At 47.8% G+C, this 21,455-nt stretch overlaps 5 protein-coding genes across 5 annotated transcripts in view; 2 read left to right on the top strand and 3 right to left on the bottom strand.

Moving 5' to 3' along the window:
• LOC128298173 (reversion-inducing cysteine-rich protein with Kazal motifs) overlaps window positions 1-9,864 on the top strand; it is a 38,580-nt gene extending 28,716 nt beyond the window's left edge. The window contains exons 3-6 of the mRNA XM_053033918.1: window positions 4,532-5,012; window positions 5,094-5,510; window positions 7,630-8,742; window positions 8,825-9,864. Of these exons, the coding sequence (XP_052889878.1) occupies window positions 4,532-5,012; window positions 5,094-5,510; window positions 7,630-8,742; window positions 8,825-9,621 (2,808 nt within the window). The 3' untranslated portion in view covers window positions 9,622-9,864. The remainder of the gene's footprint in view (window positions 1-4,531; window positions 5,013-5,093; window positions 5,511-7,629; window positions 8,743-8,824) is intronic.
• LOC128298183 (uncharacterized) lies at window positions 2,543-3,664 on the top strand. Its single transcript, XM_053033931.1, has 2 exons — window positions 2,543-3,067; window positions 3,140-3,664. Exons 1-2 carry the CDS (start codon window positions 2,564-2,566, stop codon window positions 3,302-3,304), a joined length of 669 nt encoding a protein of 222 aa, XP_052889891.1. The 5' UTR covers window positions 2,543-2,563; the 3' UTR covers window positions 3,305-3,664.
• Window positions 9,865-10,452: 588 nt separating the features above from the next.
• LOC128309644 (digestive cysteine proteinase 1) lies at window positions 10,453-12,898 on the bottom strand. Its single transcript, XM_053046079.1, has 4 exons — window positions 12,720-12,898; window positions 11,984-12,304; window positions 11,630-11,887; window positions 10,453-11,559 (listed from the first exon to the last, which is right to left on the bottom strand). The coding sequence occupies exons 1-4, from the start codon at window positions 12,760-12,762 to the stop codon at window positions 10,538-10,540; spliced, it is 1,644 nt and encodes a 547-aa protein (XP_052902039.1). The 5' UTR covers window positions 12,763-12,898; the 3' UTR covers window positions 10,453-10,537.
• A 675-nt stretch (window positions 12,899-13,573) lies between these two features.
• Window positions 13,574-14,962, bottom strand: LOC128297870 (39S ribosomal protein L39, mitochondrial). Its single transcript, XM_053033583.1, has 5 exons — window positions 14,833-14,962; window positions 14,580-14,762; window positions 14,270-14,512; window positions 13,758-14,203; window positions 13,574-13,696 (listed from the first exon to the last, which is right to left on the bottom strand). The coding sequence occupies exons 1-5, from the start codon at window positions 14,891-14,893 to the stop codon at window positions 13,637-13,639; spliced, it is 993 nt and encodes a 330-aa protein (XP_052889543.1). The 5' UTR covers window positions 14,894-14,962; the 3' UTR covers window positions 13,574-13,636.
• A 745-nt stretch (window positions 14,963-15,707) lies between these two features.
• LOC128301096 (sister chromatid cohesion protein PDS5 homolog B) lies at window positions 15,708-21,199 on the bottom strand. The gene is made up of 7 exons (XM_053037420.1): window positions 20,235-21,199; window positions 17,838-20,154; window positions 17,622-17,758; window positions 17,347-17,423; window positions 17,016-17,278; window positions 16,592-16,930; window positions 15,708-16,510 (listed from the first exon to the last, which is right to left on the bottom strand). Exons 1-7 carry the CDS (start codon window positions 20,702-20,704, stop codon window positions 16,370-16,372), a joined length of 3,744 nt encoding a protein of 1,247 aa, XP_052893380.1. The 5' UTR covers window positions 20,705-21,199; the 3' UTR covers window positions 15,708-16,369.
• Between the last annotated feature and the right edge of the window lie 256 nt (window positions 21,200-21,455).

Here is a 21,455-nt window from a genome sequence, read left to right as displayed (position 1 = left end):
TAGCACGAAATTGATCCAAAGTATATGAAGAACATGATGGAGAGCATGCTTGATTGTTTGGTTGACTCAAGCAACTGAAGTTTGATCATCTTTTTTGATCATCTGATATTTTTTCATGGATGGATGGATGAATGCATGTACTGAACACTTTGATTTGTAACATTCCATTATTGAACTTTGAAAGTTAATAAAGCGTTTAATATTTAAAAACAAAACAATGTATGAAAAGTATTGTACAGTGTATACTTTAATGTGATTCAAACAACACAAGGTCCTTTGAGTATATTCATGATCATCACGTGATCTATTTTCCGCCGATGACGAACCCCAGCGATGTCTGAATACAATATCTGCGGCCATCCTCGCGGACGCTTCCAATACATCAAGGATCTCGGAGTTCTGTTGGACTCTAGGCTATCCTTTAAGGATAATCTTGAGCACGTTGTCGCCAAGGGCAATTGTCTTGTTGGCCTGATTACCCCTGAGCTCTGTGATCCTCTCTGCGCTAAGACGTTGTACTGCACTCTTGCTCGAGTACGCCAATGTGTCAATTCGTGATCTACCGCCACTCGGCCACTCGCTCGACTTGAGTCTATCACCATCTGGATTATAGGACGAGATGTTTGCTGCTACTACTAAAGTCCCTCGAGGAGAGCGTACTTAACGGCTTAAGGCGATTATTTGTGGCGGGACTATAAAATGGTCACATAGAGTCACCTACACTACTCTCCGCCATCAATCTTTACGTTCCTCCCCGTGCCCTACATGTGCGGTCCGACCTGTTCCTGAGCATCTGCCGGAACTTCGATAAGGTCTGCGGCGTGTTCGAGCTTGGTATGTCGAATTCGGTATTTGTCAACCACATTCATGTATTGCGTGCATTGTCTTCAGATCTGCAAAGTTGCATGTATATCGGTTGTGCTATCGAGAGGCCGCTGCGGTCCATTGATCAATAAACCAATTACAATTACAAAACACAACCTTTTACGCCAACAAGACAGTAAGAGTGTACCTAGAACCAGGCGAAATCGTCTTAAAAAATATTTGGGAAATAGTAGTTCAAGAGGTTTATGCAAATGGCAAACGAATATAATACTATACAGAAGCTTGAAGGTGCCATCAGCCAGGATATGCCAAACCTGTCAGTCCATAATGCAAAAAGACTAACAAAAAGTGTCTCTATACCATTTTTACAAGTAATAAATCGTATAAGAGGACCTATTAATTTCTAAATCATTGTTTTTCCATTGTATTATGCTCATTTCTACTGGCTATCTGCAAAAAAAAACTTAGCGAGGCTATCATTTTGGGACATCACGTGTTTTAATTTCGTTGTTGTTTCATTCCTTCGGTAATTTTGCTGTATTTAAAACAAAACAATGTGAAAAATATTACAAATATTAAATATTATATATTAGTGTATTAAATACACAATACTATATGTAAAGTTATTGAAAAATATCCCATGCTTGGTATTTGACCGAGCGAGAAAAGACTGGGTTGGGCTTTCGTTTTGGAACGCAGTGTAAAATGTATAATAAATTCACTCCAAACTTGCACTATGATACTTTCGAGAGGTTTGTTAATAAATTTAAGGTATAGAGAGTATACGTTCATAATGTCCTACTTTTTCGCTCTCTCTCTCTCTCTCTCTCTCTCTCTCTCTCTCTTTCTCTCTCTTTCTCTCTCTTTCTCTCTCTTTCTCTCTTTCTCTCTTTCTCTCCTTCTCTTTCTTTTTCTCTCTTCTTGGCGTAATGACCTACTACTAGGTCGAATGCCTTCCATTTCTGGCTTACTAGACTTATTTCAACCACCGTAGCCGGATAGTCAGTTTTTGCTACGGGAGAATGGTCTGGATGGGATTTTGATCCGCTCCGCTTCTATCATGCCATCCGGCCGTCCCCATATCCTTCTACAGTTCCTCAATTCCTTCATGGCAAGCTACACAAGTTTGGGAAATGATCATAATTAATTGTTTGAAGAAAAATACTGCAGATCCTCCTCTGAAAGGAGCGTTCAGAGTGACAATATGTTTGGGTAGCCACTAGGAATCGTTTCTCAAAAAAAAACAACTTTCCAAAAGTCTTCCCAATCCGTGTGTTCAACTCCATCTCCAGGAACAAGTTCCTCATCTTCGCCTGTCTCCGTTCCATGGACATCACTGGGCGCAGTAAAACTGACCGATCGGCAATCAAAAGGCATATTCCACATCCCCTCAACCTTTTGTCGTACCCGAGAGGCACAACCTGTGCAAACGTTTATCTGTTTATATACGCGTGTGTTTCTTTGTGCCCTTATTTCCCCTCCCTTGTGTATCTTGCTTATTTATGTTCCAAGCTCGCTCGCTCGACGCATCGCAAGGTGAAAATGGCAAAAAGTGTCCACCCTGGCGGTGCAATTACTGTTTGCCTTCGGCAAATCGATAAATCAACCTCCGCTCTCCCGGTCGCACGTCTCTTCGGGCGGATCAGAATGCGTCTAGGTTGATGGCGGCACCATACACTACCAGCTCGCTCCACCAGGTATCGCAGAGTACGCTAGTTAACCGATCGTTCTAGACACGATGAACTTCCTTGCCGTGCCGTTGCGGTTAGTGCTTTTGCTGGCAACACTGCTTGCCGTGCGTGGTGAGTTTTTTGTTGCACTGCGCGACGCATCCACCAGCAACCGTACGCTGCTCTGCTGGGCCATAAAACTGTCCCCGACGGCGTACGTCACCGATGCGGACTGTGTCCGGTCGCATCGAAAGCACCAAATTGTGATGATTTATGGTGACATTCAACCGGCACCGACCGTACGGGAGCGGTTGGGTCGAAAGGTGGCTAGCTTGCGGCAGCACCCAGCCTGCCGTCATCGGGTACCCCTGCTGGCGCTGGTCAGCGCCTCAGACGGCAGCCAGCGATCCGTGCTTGATTGCACGGTACGAAACTTTATCGCTTCCTACGCCACGCTGTTTACCGCACGGACGAACACTTGCCGGGAGTGCCGGGTGTTGGCAGTACGACGAATTATTCCCTGCCCGGCCATACCCGGCACGGTCGTGCTGTACAGCAACTGTCTTAAGCAGGTGTCGTATGAATTCCAGTGCAGGATTCCGTTTCCACGCACGCACCTTAATCTTTGCCCTTTTTGCCACTAGATGGACGCTATCGAAACCGAACTTGCTGTCAAGAGCAGAGAACGACGGGACGCTTGGGTATGGCAGTTCCGACGAAAGCTCAAAGCAACACTGTACGCGGACCTGGAACGGCAGAGCCGGGTGCGGTTGGACATGCTCAACTTTATCGCCACCGCAAGACGCTGAACCGGTCGGCGTAAAATGTTGCAGTACTGTGAGGCAATAAAAAAAACGCTTGGCCGTGCTCAGATGCATCCCTCCGGCTGGGAGAGACAGAGCAGGTGGTTCCGGTACTACAACTCCTTCAAACGAGTAGGTTGCTTTTTTTTATGGGCGACGTTACGGCGAGAAAACAGTAAGCAAATTCTCACACACTGCCCTCCACTCCAGCGGACAGTTAGAAATAAACACACACACGATAATGGGGATGACGTTTTATTGGACAACTGGCCGGTAAACTAGCCCTAATCAGCCATGTTCTTGCGATTAGACATTAAACTGAACCTGGACACTGGGGCTATTATTATTCTTGACCACTTGCGAATTCCTGCATCGTGCTGCGCAGAAACTGTTGGTAATAAATCACTCTTTCCGCGACGAGACTTCCATTAGCGAACCCGTACGACAGTACGCCGACAAGCTGTGCATTCGGCGCAAATATTCCGGCCCCAACGAGACCCTGTGCAAAACGAGACACCCGTGTCACATTATCGCGTTGCAATCTGTGTTTGCTTGTGGAGCGCATCCGTACGTACCTCAATCGTTGCCAGCTTTTGGAAGATCTTTCCGCCGGGTTTCAGACAGATCTGTCGGTCACAATCAAACGCGGCGTACTCTGCTTGACACACGCTACACCTTCGGGTCTCTAGGTAGGTGTGCACTCCGCGCAGAGAGCTGTTAACACCTGCGAGTATTAGACGGTCACCTTTTTTACTATCACGCAAGCGTCGTCTACTATGTGCGTCGTCTAAACGCTGTCCACACTGAACCTGCATCAGCGCTATGTTGTGGCTCAGGAAGATGTACTTCGGGTGTGATCGATACTTTGTCACGTTGCACTGCGCGTTCGGCGTCGCTTTTGAGGAGTCTTCTGTAGCGATTAGTTGAACTTCCACTGGATCACGTCCTCGTAAGCATGCTGCAGGTGTAATGAAAAATGCGGCTCCAATCTGCACTGCATTGCAAACATGACGATCGCGGTGTTTAAGAGATCCCACGCCGAAATCTTCTTCGAATGCTAACCGTTCCGTTGAAACTGCCCAAAAGATCGCTGCCAGCACAATCCCACGCATGGCACCGTACATTGTCGCGTTTAACTGCCCCAGTCCACCAGTGGAACTAGTGCGTGGGATACTAATTGCGATGCATTTATAGTCACCGATTTAACGTGTTTTTGTGTCTCTCTATCCGCAGCTATCGCTGGCACGCATCGCGTCCGAACCGGGCTCGCGGGAGGCCAAACTGGTGGACGTGCGCAAGTACTGTCCCCGCCAGCAGGTCCCCTTCTGGCGGTGCATGAACGAGACGATGGTGGCCGTCCAGCGGGGTGCAAGCTGGCCGGGCCGAATCTGCTGTCCGCAGGCGATGTCCGTCAGATGTCAGCACGCGTGTGCCACGGGGTCATCGCGGGACGATCTCCGGCCGGGGTGTCGGGCGAGCGATGAGCAACAACTCTTCGGATGCCTGAAACGTCAGGAGGATGGTCACCGGTGCTGCAGCAGTGCCCGCACGGCCGAATGTCTCGAGGCGTGTGGGGAAGTGTTCCACCGCTACCAGACACCCTCGAAAGCGCTGCGAGAACAGGTGCTGACGGCGTGTCGCACCAACAACAGTAACGTGATGCAGTGCATCAAGGGATTCATCGATGTGACCTTCAACCGGAACCTGAAGCGATGTGAGTTATGAACCTGCGCCACGCGAGTTGTCACCAGTCGCGTCATCTTCCCGTTTTGCTCCTTCTCTGTCCCTTTCGCAGATGTCCCGTGCTGTGATGCCTCGCCGGAACCGAAATGTCGCCGTGTCTGTCACGAAACGCTCACCGCCGGCGGGTCCGACACGGACCCGTACACGGTGGAGGAGATGATTGATCTACTGCAGCACCGGGGCGGATGCGGTGCGCTGATGCCGACGCAGCCGCTGTGGAAGTGTTTCCTGGAGGCTGACAAACAACGGACCGCCGGTCAGCAGGCCAACTCGAACGAGGTGTCACGTATCAACCAGATCGGTATGGACTCGGCGAAGCAGCACTGCTGCCTGAAGGCCGAATCCGTACGGTGCCGGCGCCTCTGTTCCACGACCTACGCGAACGAGTGGACGACGAATTTGGTCGACTTTGAGCAGGAATGCTTGGCGGCACCGGATGAACACGCCCTTCGGCAGTGCATCGACGAAGGTAAGGTGTGTGAGTGGTCACCCGATACGGTGCGGCCTCATTGCGCCGTCGTACACTGACCCGCCACCGATCCAGTTCGGTGCGGTGTGAGTCCCCTCGTGCATGCAAAAACCATGCGCACGACGACGACGACGCACGCCACCACGCATGAGATGCCCGTTGTTCACGTGTGTTGTTTGTCTTTTTTGTTCTGTTTTATTTGTTTTCTTTTTTGTTTGTTTCGTCAATGAAAATAATATACTCTAATGCATGAAAGCAAGACACGGAAATGAAATGTGTTTTATTTGTTTAGCCAGATTAACTGCATGCTTTTTAGGTAGTATTGATGATTGGTCGCATTACATGGAGTATCATCGTATCTGGAAAATTGCATTAGAATATGAAAGACATGAACAGGTGTCACACCTCAACAATAACGTATGCATTTAAAAATCAACTGATTTCTAAAAGCTCTTCAAAAACCGAATGTTGAATATGGCCTTTAAAAGAATGACTTAACGTTCTACAATCGACCATCAGCAAAGATCACCCAAAGCAAATATGTCAGCATTTGGTTCAACTTTTTCGTGATTTTTGCAGACGAATGGCAATCTTTTTGGGACTCGAAATTATTGAAGTAAATCCACGGTATATGACATTGTGTTCACACGATAGATATTGATCTGAATTAGAGATCACTTTATTTATTAGCGTGTTCGGATCGCAGATCCTTGCCGCTTGACTTGTCAACATCTTCTGTCTTGATTACAAAAAATTGCCTTACTTGAGGAATGCAAATTTGCTCTGGATAACTTTACCTCCTATATTCATATACCTTGGTTTCACCAATCATCTGAAGATGGACGTCGCATTTGAAGTCCATCAGGAGTAGTATAGTAGATGATCTAACCAGCCCAGAGATCATCACGTGCATCATGCGTGAAGCCAAATCAGTACAAAAAATCATATATTCTTCAGCGCGATATTTACTGATGATGGCCGTATCTATAACTAGTGCTAGTCCAGAAGGAAAAATCAATTCCTCTCTGCTGAACAACTGAAAGATATTCTTCAAAAAGATTATATGGAAGGCGTCTATGCCACTTTTCTTGATGGAGATTTCAGATTGTACAGCTCCTATGATTGATCTGGTTCTGCCGATGTTAGTGAATGGAATGGTGAATTGGGCGAACTATATGAACGAGATAAAGTTGGAAAACCAAAAGAATAATAAAATGTACCATTCGTTCAGTTCTTCACAAAGAACAAATTGGTTCGCTCAAGTTCATACAAAACTGATTCACTCAACCCTAATCATTACCCAAAAATGTCCTCGTTAAGCCCCACTTTACGTTAAAATTCGAACGTCTCACTTCTTCGGACCGACATGTTTCATCTGACGATTCGTTATAGGTGATATAGATGATCCAAATCACATTGGCATAACAATGTTCATCTGGTCCAAATATTTCTTCTACGTTTGGCCAGGTGCTTCGACTTTCCAGGGGAGCGATTCTTTACGACGCTCATGTATAATGTTGTGTGGATGGAGCTAGGTTTCCATACGACTGGTTTTTTTTCCAGAAATGTAAGACTTAGTGTCTCACGATGTAAAACTCTTTCACTTCAGTTTGGTGGCTTCAGTACGAACAAACCACCCCCAGGCAGCTGCTTGACTGTATTCATAGTGGTTGTTACAGTTAATTGGTAACGTTAACGTGTTTTTACCTCTAATCACATAGTAACAATTTCTCAAGAGCTGACAGATCCTCATTGTATGATAAAACATTAAAATCAGTCCAGTTTTTAATGCATACGTTATTAGTCAGGGTTAGTACATCTCGAAGAAGCATTATTACAAGTGTTTTAACGACCGAAAGCTCCATTTGGAAGGGAAGTGGAGGAAAATCTCTTCATTACTAAGAACTTTCAGCAGCTACTAGATCATGACGTTTCAAAAGCGTAGTAACTGTCAAAAGCGTCTTCATACAAAACCGAAGAATAGAATATGAACACGCTGGCTGATGTGGTCACTCGCATGCGCAAGAGTGTAGCTGGCGTAGCGTGACACGCTACCGGATATCATGCAACCTTACACCCAAAAAACCCGTGTCCTTGCTCCGACTCTCTCCCGTTGCAGTGGACGAACCGTGCGAGCTGGGCTGCGACGGGCTGTCGTTCTGTAGCAACTTCAACAACCGTCCGACGGAGCTGTTCCGCAGCTGTCGGCACCAGTCGGATATGGCGGCCCGGGGTGATGTGCAGCAGTGGCGCCAGCAGGGCTTCATCCCCTTTCCCGGCAACGTGCATCTGCCGATACGCAACGAGACGGAATGTTCGTACGAGATCTGGAAGTCGATCGCCTGCACGCTGCAGATCAAACCCTGCACCAAGGGCTACCACACGAACCACATCTGCCGGCAGGACTGTCACGAGGTGCTGAAGAACTGCGTCGACTGGGAGCGTATGCCGGGAGGACACACGGTATCGTCACTGTGCCAGCAGTTGGCCCCGCAAAACAACTCCCTGCCCTGCATCTCGATGGGACGGTTCCAAGCGCACGGCATTGGGTCGGCCGGTACGGTGGATGGCGGCGAGCAGCGGATTATTACGGACGTGGCACTAGTGTCACCCTGTAAGGGTAATCCCTGCAATGCCACGCAGATATGTGTCGCCAATCGGGACGGTACGTTCGGCTACCGGTGCATCAACGGCTGTCCGCTGGGCGAAGCGTCCTCGTACCTGGTGCCGGTTGGCGCGTTCGTGCGCATTCCGGTGTCGGTGACGCAGAAGGGATGCCTGAAGGTGTGCCGTTGCGGTGAGTCGGGACGGATCGAAAAGTGTCAACCGTTGCCGTGCATCAGCTACGATTCGTGCACGTTGGCCGGGAAGCGCTTTGCCCATCTGAGCCACTTCTACGTCGAGTGCAACGTGTGCAGCTGTTTCGCCGAGGAAATTACCTGCACCAAGCGACAGTGTCACGTGCCGGGTCTGACGGTGGATAGGTCGTTTACGAGTTTGCCGTGTAACTGTCCGCCACACTATGCGCCCGTGTGTGGACGCAATGGAAACACCTACCCATCGGCCTGCGTAGCGAAGTGTGCTGGGATTCAGGAGGGAGACATTGAGTTCGGGCCCTGCCGAGCGCGGAACCCGTGCGAACGGATCGACTGCGGTGCTCTGTCGGTTTGCCTCCCCGAATGGAACGTCTGCCTGTCCGGGATGCATAAACCCTGTCCACAGTATCGGTGCGGTAAGGTCACAATGCGTAAGAACCACCGAAGTCCAGCTCTCAATTAATCGATTCTTCTTTCTGTCTCCCACTCAATCTACAGTGAACCTCACATCCTCCAACTGTTCCACGGTCACAGACATTCGCGACACAAACCTGGGCTATCATGCGAACCTCTGCAACATGGCGTACGAACGGGCGAGTTTCGCCTATCGGGAAAAGTACCGGAAAATCTGCGAAACATCACGCCGTCGGAATCAAGTCTGTGGCGTTAATGGTGTGACGTATCGGAGCGAATGTGAGGCGTGGAGTGATTACTCCACCGTCGACTATAACGGGCCGTGTCAGGAGGTGGGCCTCATAAGTCCCACATTCGAGGCGCGCTGCTCGTCCATCAAATGTCCCCGCCGTAAGATGGCAAACTGTAATCCCGTGCTGCCGCCCGGTGCCTGCTGTCCGGTGTGTGGAACCGCACTCCGCATCGTGTACTCGCGCAAACAGATCGACCGGGGGCTGTACGCGCTCAAGGGTCAATCGACGGAGTACCTTACGCTGAAGTCTATTCTCCGCTCGCTGGAAGCCTTGCTGCAGACGGTCGAGTGTCGGTTAAGCGGTCAACTTACGTTCGAGAACGATCTGTACGTGGTGCTGGAAACGCTCAGCCGGGCACCGTCTCGCCTGCAGACACAGATCTGTGCCCGGGAGGCGGAACGGCTCGTTACGCTCGTCCGCACGCAGAGCCACCGGATCACGAGCGAGCTTAATCTGAGCGCACTGACAGTGGCGACGCTGGTGACCGGATCGAGCGATGCGTTCGCTGTGTACAGTAGCGTAGTAGTAGTGGTGGGTGTAACCGTAGTGAACTGTCTGGTCCGTGCCGGATGGCATTTACGACTGTGACAAGTGAATTCGCTCGTGCCAAACTAGTGTGTAGAGTGTGCACAACACGGATGCCATCATCCAAACGGGCACAAATGGCCTGACTGTGATTCTAGCTAGCATGTAAGGTAGTTGGTACGCCTTTTCTAACCCGATTTCTTCCCGATTGATATGTGGCCAAAGCAAGAAACTACAGCAATAATTGTCTAGTCTAATCTTAGCAGAATGTGTATCGAAGCTATAAAGCGTGCACGGGAGATGTAATGATAAGAGAAACGGTCGTGCCTATTCCCAAATATGAGAGCGTTTTCTCGTGCAATCCGAATTGAACAGTATCGGTAACCGATCGTCTACATTATCCGCTTTTAGATACTTTGACGCACTCGCGCTTTTATTTTGAAAGCTGCTGTGCACCGCCAATAGATCACGAAATTAGTTCTAACTTATACTTGAAGTTCAATTATCATTTACATCAGTTTAAATTGTAATGTAATAATTCAAAAACTCATTCACTGCACTGCGCAGATGCAGCGGAAAAGCGCCTAATGTAGACGATGTAGTTATATGTCTCTGTTTAGGTAAGTAAACTGTATTTTGTAATGTGTAATTATTCTTGTGTGCTTTCCGGTTCCTTTGCAATTTATGCAACAAGTTGAAGAACAAATAAGAAAGAACCCACGCTAAAGAGACGCCACGGAATGAATGCGCAACCGTCCTCAGAAAACCCGTCCTCTGATGTATGAGAAAAACAAACAGAACGACGCAACTGTCTCCAAACACTGTGGAACCGCGTATTTGCATACGCCGAGATGACCGTGTTTGCTTAAAAGATCGCTGACCCTTCGGAACGTGTGTTGATTAGCAGTGGCTTTTTTTATTGAAAAATTCATGAAAGTAACTAACGACCGATAGCGATCGATCGGTGAACGTGTGTGCCTCACATCAGCACATAGGTAGCGTCCGTCGTAAGACCGCAGTTGTTGTCCTTAACCGCCATCAGCGCATACCCATCGTTGCCCCAGTAGTTGGACCACGAGTTCTTGATCAGCCAGTAGTCTTCCCCGTTCAGCTGTCCGTAGCCGACCGCCAGCACCGCATGGTCCAGCTCGTCCAGCTTGTTCTTGCATTCCGGCTCGTAGTACACACCGTTCGAGTAGAAGCTGAACGATTTGTGCCCGGCATCGATCGCGATCGAGAGCGGTCCGTGCTTGAACAGCGCCACCTTAAAAGCATCCGCATCGCCCGAGGTTACATTTACCCAGCCGGTAATCGTTGCGTACAGTGTCATGTTCTGCACGTGACAGTATCCATCCTGTCCCAAATAACCGCCGTACTCATCTTCCATCGGCACACCGCCAACCTCCATCATCCATTGGTAGGCGCGGAAATCTTCGCCCCCGTCACACCCATTGTTACCGTAGCCCCAGGAACAATCGATCAGTGCCTGCTGGGAGAAGCGGACCAGCTTTTGGGTTTTGCGGAAGTACGCACCCTCGATGTGGCCGATCGTACCGAACGACCAGCACGATCCACACACCGACTGATCCTTGACCGGTGTCACGGCACCACTGATGCGCCAATCCCAGCTGTCCGGCAGATCGTCCAGATGATCACTTGGATTGTACGGGAATGGGTGGCCACCGTTGTAAATACCGGACGAGCGGAATCCACGCAACGCTTTCAGCTCTTCCTCCGTGCGATCTGCCAGATGGTTTACGGACACGGTAAAACCCCGGTTGGCTCGGTTGTGCGAATGAATAAAGCGTAGGTTCTGGCGGAACACATTCAGACGACGGTCGTGTTCCTCCTCGCTGCCGTACGATTTGCCATGCTTGTTCTTAAACCGACCGAACTCGTTGTGCAGATGTTCCTCCGACCGCGGGTGAATAAATTCTTGCATCGGATTAAAGGTGGCATAGTGTCCATTACCCGGTCCGGGGAATCCTACGCATGGGTCACCTAGAAATAGGATGTAATAGCTATTAATATTCCCCTCTCTCTGTGCGACGACCACCACGGGAACACTTACTCAGCTTCACCTCAAACACGTCCTCGGGGATGTCCTGATGATCGTACGATGCGTAATCGAGATAGTAGTGATCGTAGTGTGAACCGAGCAGCGTATTGTAGCCCTTCATCTCATACCGCACCGGGATGGGCATACGAGCGGCAGGATACTTGGGCGATTTCACGTACCGCACCCAGAGCAAGTAAACGTTGCGCTTCTGCCCGACGTACTCGGTCAGACCGAACTTATCACACTGATAACCGGAACATTCTTCGGTTCCTGCAAAAACGATCACGGCCGGATTGGCGATAAGTGTTTGCGTGTTAACCTTTGAACTGGTGTTGAACTGAGTTGAGTCACTCGCACTCCACTTACCCATCAGCTGGAAGCCCTTCACGTACGGCAGGATGCTCTGCACATCGACCTTGTTTGCTACTGACCCATTAACCTGCAGGCAGGTTTCTTTGTTCATCTGATTTTGCGTCGTAACCGGGGCCAACTTTAGACTAACGCCATAGTCGCCCTGTTTGGTGAGTTGATACGTTTTCACCATACCACCGTAATAGTCGATTCGGGAGCGTCCATTTTTCTTGTCGTACCAGGCGTAGAACGGTTCATTGATCTCGGCGTACGGGATAGTCAGCATACCGCTGACCGAGTACACATCGGGCCATTTCGGTGGGTTGGTGGCTAAAACTAATGAAATAAACGTTAAAAGATGTTACGCTTAAAGGCAGCAAACTGAACGCTATTAGAAAGTGTCCAGTGTCTCTCTCTCCATTTTGTTCTGTATTGGCCATTTCCTTTTAAGTAATACGCCATTGAAGATATTAGCCTTCGAAGTTGCCTGCCAACTATTATTATACGTTTAAATAATACATTTATCATCGTTTAATTCTGTTTTCGATAAGGAGGATTTTGCTTCCACAAAACAACAATTTAACCCAATTTACAGTATGTTCTGCGAAGGAACATTACCCAGTACAACTCGAGCGTCATTGCGATGATGCCTACGAATGGGTCACATCAGGTCATGCTCATTGTCTGATAGGAATCGCACTGAGAACCATGTTCTTCGTGAAATAAATCGAAATAAAGCTTGCATACTTACCACCTGCCAGCAGGCAACTTATAACTAACAGCACGAACTTCATCACAAGAACACACGGTGAACACACTTACGAATCACAACACACACACAACTAATCCTATTTAACAAAAAATCGAAACCTCGCTCCAGCACATGGACGTCCTTACGAGTTGGCCGTCCGATAGCAATTGCCGACCGTGCGCTGCGGTTTGGTCGTCTTTAACCAAGCGTTCGTTCGTTACGGCATTCCAGCGGAATAAGATGGTGGAATTATTGGCGTACAATGTGTAAATGCGTTGTTTGCGTTGGGAATCGGACCACCTCACCACGGATGGTGTGTGAGAAGGATGGATTGATTTAAATAAACGACCATTATCGCCGTTAGACACCGTTGGATGCACGGATGCGGTACAACGGCGTTGATTATACGAGTGTGTAAATGCTCTTTTCAACCGTTCTAGTCCGAGAATGTTTCCACATTGCGTGAGCCGCTCTTCGAAAGCAAGGAGAGCCCGAGATAACAAAAGATGACGCACCATCACCAGCATCCCGTTTAATTGCGCTGTACCTTTTTTCGATGATATTGTTATTCATCCTTCTTCGCTCTTAATCCCTTTCGTTGCAACGTTTTAGGTGTTTCGTTTTCCTTTTGTTGCACAATTCCTTTCTTTCCGTCTTTCGTTTCTCACGTGTTTGACGATGGTGGCTGGTGCAGATTACAAAGTTCTACCTGTTTTGTTACGCAAACCCAACCAACCCCTATTCTATTCAACATTAGGGCTCCGTGGTGGAGTCTTTGAATTGTAGAAATATAGAGGGATGATAAATAAAAAGGTTGTAAAAACCTCTACAATATAATTTTTACATGACGCTAGCAACATAGGGGAAATAATTATGAAGATTTTATTATTCACTCATTCTAACTTACGGCACACCTTTTACGCTACTTGTTCTGCAACCGTATCCTCAAATGGTTCGTTCGGTAACTTGGCAGGATTCTATAAATAAGCGAATCATGTAAAAATACGTTCATAATTGAATATAAAGTATCGCACTCACCAATTTCCTCGAGCGATCCTCCAGTATGTTGTACGCAAAGTGACCAATCCGCAGTACCGCCGGAAGCGCGACACCTTGCATGCGGTAAAAATGCTTCCCTCGTTCACTACCTTCCTTTATTGGATGTGCCACCGAGATTGTACACCGACCAAGCAGTCCGGTGGAACCCATCATTGGACCTTTGCTGATGTCCAAATGTTCTCCCACTCTGTACACCGTCACCTGTCCATTGTTCTGTGAAGCCACGCTCGGTATCTGTTCACGCTTGTACGGATTATCGTGAAACATTTCCAGCGCCAGTTCGCTGCTCACGTCCAGCCGCTCGATCGGTAGATCCTTCTGTGATAATTTTACCATTTCGATAGATAGTGCGCGAAGCTCGGATACGGTTGGAGACCAGTGTTCTTCGGACAGTACGATATCATGAACGAAGCTACCCGATTTTACTGCAATTAGAACAAAGCGAATGTTAACAAAAGCGTCCTACTGAATGGTTCATCCATGCCGCTCACTATTTGGTTTGGGGAAGCTGTGTAGGAAGAGTTCCGCTTCCGGTTTAAAGCTGGCCTGTAGTACGGCACCGAGCAGAAAGGAACAGGATCGCCAGAACGCTTTGTTAGCGATATGTGGTTCGGGCGAGGTAAAATTAAGCAGCTGAAGCGTACATGAATCGCGCAACGGTCGACGCATATCCCACGGTGTTTTGTTGTCCAGCAGTGCCAAAGCTGACTGTTGGCAGTACTTTTCGCCAATATCTGGGGACAAAACGGAAGCACTACAATTACAACCAGCACTAGGAGATGCTTGAATCATGTAACTTACGGCGTGCACAATCATACGGTGTGGAAAGTTCACGGTTCATCACAAGCGTCGTATCTTGCGGTAAACCAAGATATCGTACCTCAATCTTCTCGATACGTCCAACATTATCACGCTGTCTTCGTTGCTCTTCGGAAAACAGATCGCTCGCCTTTGCTGTACCCTTCGGTGCGACCGAGTAATGTTCTAGGAAGGGACAAAACAAACGATTAGTGATTCTTCAAACTACAGACTGTTAAGCACTGTTTTAACTCACTCTTCAATGCATGATGAATTTGGAACACTGGAGACCTTATTTTGTGAAGGTTGAGAACCATTTTCTGCACGTTTTTCTAGCAATAAATCACGAAAATGTGTTTTTGTTAATTACCGGGTCGCCGCTTATGTCACATTTGTTTTGGAAAGAAACGTCAAGCAACGCGTGCAGGGGTTTTCACTGCAACTGAAAGTAATACTGTTATACAACGCGTGTGTATAACAGATTTGAAATAAGACGTATAACTTAGGTGAATCAACGGACAACTTGAATTGGGTTTAAAAATATGAAATTAACGATAGTAAAATTAACTATTCCCTCTCTTTATGGTCTCAAATTCTTTATGACTAACAGGAACGAACACAATTAAAAAAAGAAAAAAAATCGATGAAGCGCGTGCTGTTCTCAATCCAATGTTTGATGCTGCACGGTGTATGTATGTACAGGGCAAAGTATTTGAAAATTATTTGCCTTCTCTTTAACTCATGTTTTTATGTACTTTCTATTTCTTCACCTAGTGTATCCTTTGAACTATTTTACAAGCAGTATTCCTTGTATAAACCCAATCCCCCTGCATTGATGTAATTCATTCCAATTTGATGCATGCACAAGTGATGCATCGTGAGAAGATGCGTGAGCGTTCAATTTACTCACGTCTCATCAATCGGGATGTTTTGATCTCATCAGTTGTCCATGCCACATCCGTAGGGATTCAGTTTTCCAAATTTTTCGCTGAGGAAAATTGGATCAGTAATAATTTTTGCATGCTTTTATACCATTTAAATAATGCAGTGTGCAAAAACCTAAACAATGTACCATACCATACATACTTCAATTAATAAAATTATATTTCAAATACTAAAATTACCTTCATCCCATCGTACTTCATATAAACAGATCCGCATCAGTCCTAGTTCAGCGTCATTACAGCTACGTGTGGTTTTTATTCATATACTCGCGCATGTTAACATTAAGCTTCGTCTTACATCGGTAAACATTCATCATCTTCTGTTTTACTCCTTTGCGGTGTTCAATATGTAAACTCTCTTCCGTTTGTAGCATGGAACTTCAAGTAAAAGTAAAAATAAAGGTAAGCCGGGGTATTGAGTATCTGTAGAGTTGGTGTCCTCGACTACGGTCCTGCTTTGCATTCTGCTACCTTCAGTACTGCATCTACCGGCGTTTGTAATTTTCGTCAAAAAAGTATTGGCAATACGCAACGTCATAGGTATAATGATCGAAAAGGCCATCATTCATGCTTGTCTTATATAAGTTTTCCAGCGAGTTTTTCCTTGTGCAAGTCAATGCTATCTTCCGTTTTCGATCAAGGCTAAATGTTATCAGAGCTCACTGCACTAAAAAATATTGATCGAAGCGTACAAACTTCTTCCGCAACTCTAAGTTTTATCGCTAGTCACTGTATAGTACTGTACATAAATAACTTAAACACAAATGAATCTCTCTTACAACACGAAGAACAGCGGCAGCAGCGAGAAAAAAAATCGAATGAAGGTGGCGCACAATGCACCAACGACGATTACACGCTTGTCCCATCAACTCCTTTGTGAGTTCGCTTGGAAGGTGGTGGTCCGGTATCATCATCCTCGTCCTCGCCATTTTGTTCGTCGTCATCGTGCGCTGGTTGACGATTATTTTTTGTCTTAAGTTTGTTCCGTTCCTTTTGAAGACATCACGTGAAAGGAGATAGAATATTATAAAACTTCCAACAAATACTAACATTCATGCATCACCATCTTACCGCAGTTGATGAGGCAGAACTTGATGTAACTGGTATGGTCACCGCCGACGAGGACGACGGTGGGCAGGATGTTGTAGTGGAGGAGGAAGCCGCTGGTTTGGTTTTAGGTCCGGTAGCGCCAGCCTTCGAGCCGGAGGGGAGAGCACCGCTGCGGCCACCCCTGTCCATTAGGTTGTACATGTCGTCGGGAATGTAGTAGCGCGTGTTATGGAAATCTTCCGGCTGTGACTGGAAGTACATCGAGGGTATGCGTGCCTCGGCAGGAGCCTCGCGCAAATCGTAAAACGTTAACCGGGTGAGTATAAGCCCCATGGCGACATCACATATAGCCCACAGTTTCTGTGCAGAAGAGACAAAATAAGCACAGGTTAGTTTTCAGTTTGTTACAGCGCTTACAGCGCTACAGCCATAATTACAAGCTTACATGATTTATTTCCTCGGCGTCCGGTTCGAGAGCGTCCTTGTGGTGTTTGATACGCTCGAGCAGATTTTTGTAGAAGCTGAAACAGAAGAACTCCTTGTTCATGACAAGCGGTTCCAGCACTAGCCAGAGACATCTTTCGATTTGCCTCAGTTGTGCCGGATCCGATGGACGAGTAAACTGCGGATCGTGTGTCAGAACCGTCACGGCAAACACAAGCATGTAGTCTGGTAGGATGTGCGGCAATTGGCTCATGCCACGCTCAACTGGAAAAGGCATAAGAATTAAATTAATGGCAAAGACAATTAACGCACTATGAATGGATGAAGCTTACCTGTAGTAAAGTTTTTCACATATTCTCGGCGTCTGTTCACGTCTGTCTCTATGTTAGATTTGATTTGATTGAACAAACTAAATAAAGGGAAAAAGAACTCATTTTTAAATTGTATCGAAAGGACACAACTTCTTCAAGAATAAAGTTCTACAACAAGTTGCAGTGTAGAACAGCTAAAGTATGAACGTCTGTTTTTGGTTTTGTGCAAAAAAGGCAAGAAACCAAAACGAGACGCCGTACCAGGTGGTGTTTAAGTGCATTTCTTCTGTACGTACTTTTGATCCGTTTCTCTTCCGCCGAGCGCATAATAGCCCATAAAATCAAGCGGAAGGCACTTGTGCGGGATACCTTTGCTCAGGCCTTTGTGTAGCTTCTTGACGAACGTATCGCGTACCTCCGGCACTGGATCGGTCTATAAATAATACCATAATTAAGTTGTGATTAATTTCTCTCCTATATTCACAGCCGTCCGTGAAACCATGAGCGCTTACCATCAATTGCGATAGATTGTAGAATTGTTCGGCTATGAACTGATCGCCTACACCCTTCTGCTCGCAGATCTTCAACATTGCCTTACCGGCACTGAGACGCAGCCACGACTTTTCCGCCGCCGATAGTGCACCACCCTGCTCGAGGAGATCGCCCTTCTTGCTGATGAACGCGTTCAGCATGCGGAACGTTTTTTGTGCCGATACCACATCCTTCTTCAGCCCCAGCAGCCAGCGTGCCATCGTTTTCAGGCCCTCCACCTTGCAGCGAGTCTCTTCCGGCAGGTCCTGCTCGTCGCACCAGTCCTTGGTCGGTACGTTCGAGCGCCCGTCCGACGTTTCCTTCACCAGCAGCTCCTTTACGATCTTGCGCGAGATAATGTTTTTGATCTGCACGTGAAACTTCTCCGGCAGATTGTAAGCGATGTGACCTAGTGTGACGATCGCCGTGCGGTAGTGTTCGCTCTGCGGGTGCAACGTTTGCTTCATGCCTTCGACAATGTCCGGGAAGATGTCGATGCCGGCGTAATCCGAAGTGGATGCGCCCATCGATAACGGATCACCCACGCCTACACCGCTACCCGTTTGAGTATTAACGAACATACACCGGATGGCGTGTTTCGCTTGCTTCGGCGTACCGGCAATCGCAAACTCTTTGCACAGCGGTGCCAGCTCCTTCAGGATGGCCGGATGCGATTCAATCAGTGCCTTGTACCGGCCAAGGTACGTGAACGCTTTCAACACGTAAGGTGCTACGTATGGTTCGTCGAACGACAGCAGTCCGATCATGTGCCGAAGAATTTCGTCGTGTTGAAAATGTGCCGAAAACACGTACGCAAGCACGGTTAGCAGCTTGAGACCACGCTCACCAGCCGAATCCGTCGGGAGGCTCACTTCTTCGATCACTTCCTTTCCACCATTCATGCACTCCTGGATCAGCTCGATCAGCACACCGATCGATTGTTTGTCCACCATCACCGAGGCAATTCGTTCGAGCAGCATTTTTACCGTATTGTAATACGTATTGGTCATAATCGGTTGGCCGAGCTTCTTCAGCACGATCGCCATCGTGTCAGCGCACTCCTTGCACGACACATCACGCTTCAGGATCGTCTCCATCTCCACGATCAGTTTCGGGTCCTTGCGCATCTGGGCAGAGAACTTGAGCAGGAACTCCTGTGCCTTTACCGGATCTGGCAGCTGTTTGGCAATGTTCGAACACTTCACGTTCATCTCCTTCATCACGCTCGGTGTAAGATCCTTCAGCCGGTGCAGCTTGATCCAATCGGCGACACTGCGACGCACCTTGAGCTGATTCTTCTGCAGCTCTATGAACGCTTTGGTTGCATTATCGTCGATCGTACCGAGCAGCTGGTAAAGCTTCTTCATACGCTCTTCCGCCGGTAGCTGGTACGGCACGAGACACGTTATCAGCAAACGCTCCACCAGCAGGCGATCTTCGACCCCCGTCATGTAGTAGCCGTGCAAAATTTTGTCCTTAATCCAGATAACGGCCTTCTTCGTCGCCAACGGTACATTCGTATCACTGAGGTACTTCTTGTAGATCATAGCCAGTCCATTCATCGCCTCCTTCCGTATCTTGTACTTCTTGTCGAGCGTACGCTCCTTGACGAATTCTAGCAGATCCTCCGATTCGGACACGATCTGCAGATCGCGCTTTGCCGTTTCGACGATCGCCATTACCACTTCGTAGCGCACGGTTTCATCCGAATCGTGCTGCCTGATGCGTAGCGTATCGATGATGTCCTTCCGCAGGCTGGGATGATTGATCAGGAAATGCATCGTGCTCTGCACGCACTTGATGCGGATCGGCACTGCGATGTCGTAAAACCGACCGAGAAATTGTTTCCAAAGTGGTCCATACTGTCGCGCGAGTGTGGAACCGGGTTCGGAGAACATGCGCGCCAATGTCGAGACGGCTTTCAGCCGTTCTGCTTCGTGGGTTGATTTGAGCTTACACTCCAACTGTGGCAATACGGACAGCAGAATGCTCGGTGTGATTACGTTCAGCTCGTAGATCACGTCGTAAATCTTCGGTACAATCTGGTACTGTTTTTCATTCTTGTCCAGTATCAGAATCTGATTAAAGAAGGCCTGCGTGTACGCTTCGAGCCAGTTGGATGTCTTGATAATGAGCTCCTTGGCCAGCTCGTAGGCATTCCGTTTCTGCGTTCGCAAAGGTTCGACAATGTTGATGTAGATCAGATCGAGGAGATCGTAGGATACCGAATCGGATTCGGTTATGAGCGGTGCCAGCACATCCAACATAAATGATTTTACCTTAGGGCTGTGTTCGTCACTAGAAGCGTATAAAACAAACGATAACAAATACTCATTACAAAATGCATTGTGGGAATAGAAAATAAGGAGATACATTACTTGACAATTTTGAACATTAAGCTAAACAGCGTACAGAACACCTCCTGGCAGTCCTCCAGCTCGAAGCACATGTTGAATGACTTCACGTACGCCAGATTCTCGAGCAGATAGAAGTAACGCTTGAACGCTGGGTCTTTTGGATCGCGCAATCCATTTAGCTGTCGAATCAGGAACATGAAAATTCCTTTGATTTGATCCTGGTCCTTGTACGGTGCTTCCGGCGCATACACACGCAGCACATCCGCGATGCAGCAGGCTATCAACAGTTGAACATCCCGGGACGGGTGCTGCAGGAAGAAGTCGTCCGCCAGATGGACAGCCAGCGGGATGTACTGCGTGTACATACCGTCCTCATCCTGACCCATCGCTTGCAGTGTGTGGGTTAGCGTCTTCAGCCGGCGGATCAACTCATCCTGTCCCAGATCTTCATTAATTGGCCGGCATCCCGACGGGTACGTTATGTCGCCCATACCGCTTACCCCGAAAGAACGTTCGGGATGTTTACCGGACAGTCAAGCGAACCGCGCTACCGGATGTTGTCAAACTCTTTGTTTTACTCTGCACGATGCTCTCGCTCTGTCTCTCTCGACCCAAAACGGAACCCTCCGCACGGTTGCTTTCCAAGACGAAGCAATCCACTTCGATACCCACTACATTCGATTCGCTTCCACACCGAGAGCCATTTTTGACCGAGTAAGAGTGTAAACCTACTTTCGAACGATTTCTTTTAGTACTAGGAAATGCACACTCGGAATTTTGCAATTGCACAGCACAACGCAGCGTATAGTCCTTCGGCACAAAATTGACGCGCTTCTGCGTCCCTTGCTTTATTTCCTATGTTTGCACTTTTTACATACGTTCGTAGAGATTGAGAACCTTCGCACGCCGTAAAACGGTCACGGCGTCCAACTGCGTCAAGATTGGTAGGTAAAATGTTATTCTTTTGCTGATTGCGGATAAAAATGGTTCAGAAATAAGAACACAATTGTACGCAGCTTGCGCTCGGGGAAAAAACCTTTCAGAACCGTCAGACGTTTCGGTCGGCGGACGTTTGGTTTGGTTTCTTTGAATCGGTTTGTCTCTTTCGCGTGAAGCGTCTGACGTCTGACATCCAACAATACGTTTCAGGTTGGTACGTGATGTCAATCCTATTGTCAACAGCTTTCTACGAACAACAGTTTGACAACGCTCGAAAAATCGCGGCCGCGAGTGTGCAATTAC

This window comes from Anopheles moucheti, chromosome 2 (genome assembly GCF_943734755.1).
Source record: "Anopheles moucheti chromosome 2, idAnoMoucSN_F20_07, whole genome shotgun sequence".
Classification (NCBI taxonomy): domain Eukaryota; kingdom Metazoa; phylum Arthropoda; class Insecta; order Diptera; family Culicidae; genus Anopheles; species Anopheles moucheti.
Note: the sequence above shows the minus strand (reverse complement) of the source record. Positions and strands in the feature narration are given on the sequence as shown.

Coding starts and splice junctions, on each gene's coding strand:
- LOC128298183 (XM_053033931.1), top strand. CDS start 2,564: ATGAACTTCCTTGCCGTGCCGTTGCGGTTAGTGCTTTTGCTGGCAACA. Junction 3,068..3,139: donor ACAGCAACTGTCTTAAGCAG/GTGTCGTATGAA, acceptor TTTTGCCACTAG/ATGGACGCTATCGAAACCGA.
- LOC128309644 (XM_053046079.1), bottom strand. CDS start 12,762: ATGAAGTTCGTGCTGTTAGTTATAAGTTGCCTGCTGGCAGGTG. Junction 12,305..12,719: donor AAGTTGCCTGCTGGCAGGTG/GTAAGTATGCAA, acceptor TTATTTCATTAG/TTTTAGCCACCAACCCACCG. Junction 11,560..11,629: donor CGTGTTTGAGGTGAAGCTGA/GTAAGTGTTCCC, acceptor TCCTATTTCTAG/GTGACCCATGCGTAGGATTC.
- LOC128297870 (XM_053033583.1), bottom strand. CDS start 14,893: ATGGTTCTCAACCTTCACAAAATAAGGTCTCCAGTGTTCCAAATTCAT. Junction 14,763..14,832: donor AATTCATCATGCATTGAAGA/GTGAGTTAAAAC, acceptor GTCCCTTCCTAG/AACATTACTCGGTCGCACCG. Junction 14,204..14,269: donor CAGCTTCCCCAAACCAAATA/GTGAGCGGCATG, acceptor TTCTAATTGCAG/TAAAATCGGGTAGCTTCGTT.
- LOC128301096 (XM_053037420.1), bottom strand. CDS start 20,704: ATGGGCGACATAACGTACCCGTCGGGATGCCGGCCAATTAATGAAGAT. Junction 17,424..17,621: donor GGAAGAGAAACGGATCAAAA/GTACGTACAGAA, acceptor CCCTTTATTTAG/TTTGTTCAATCAAATCAAAT. Junction 16,931..17,015: donor ACGCCGAGGAAATAAATCAT/GTAAGCTTGTAA, acceptor TCTTCTGCACAG/AAACTGTGGGCTATATGTGA.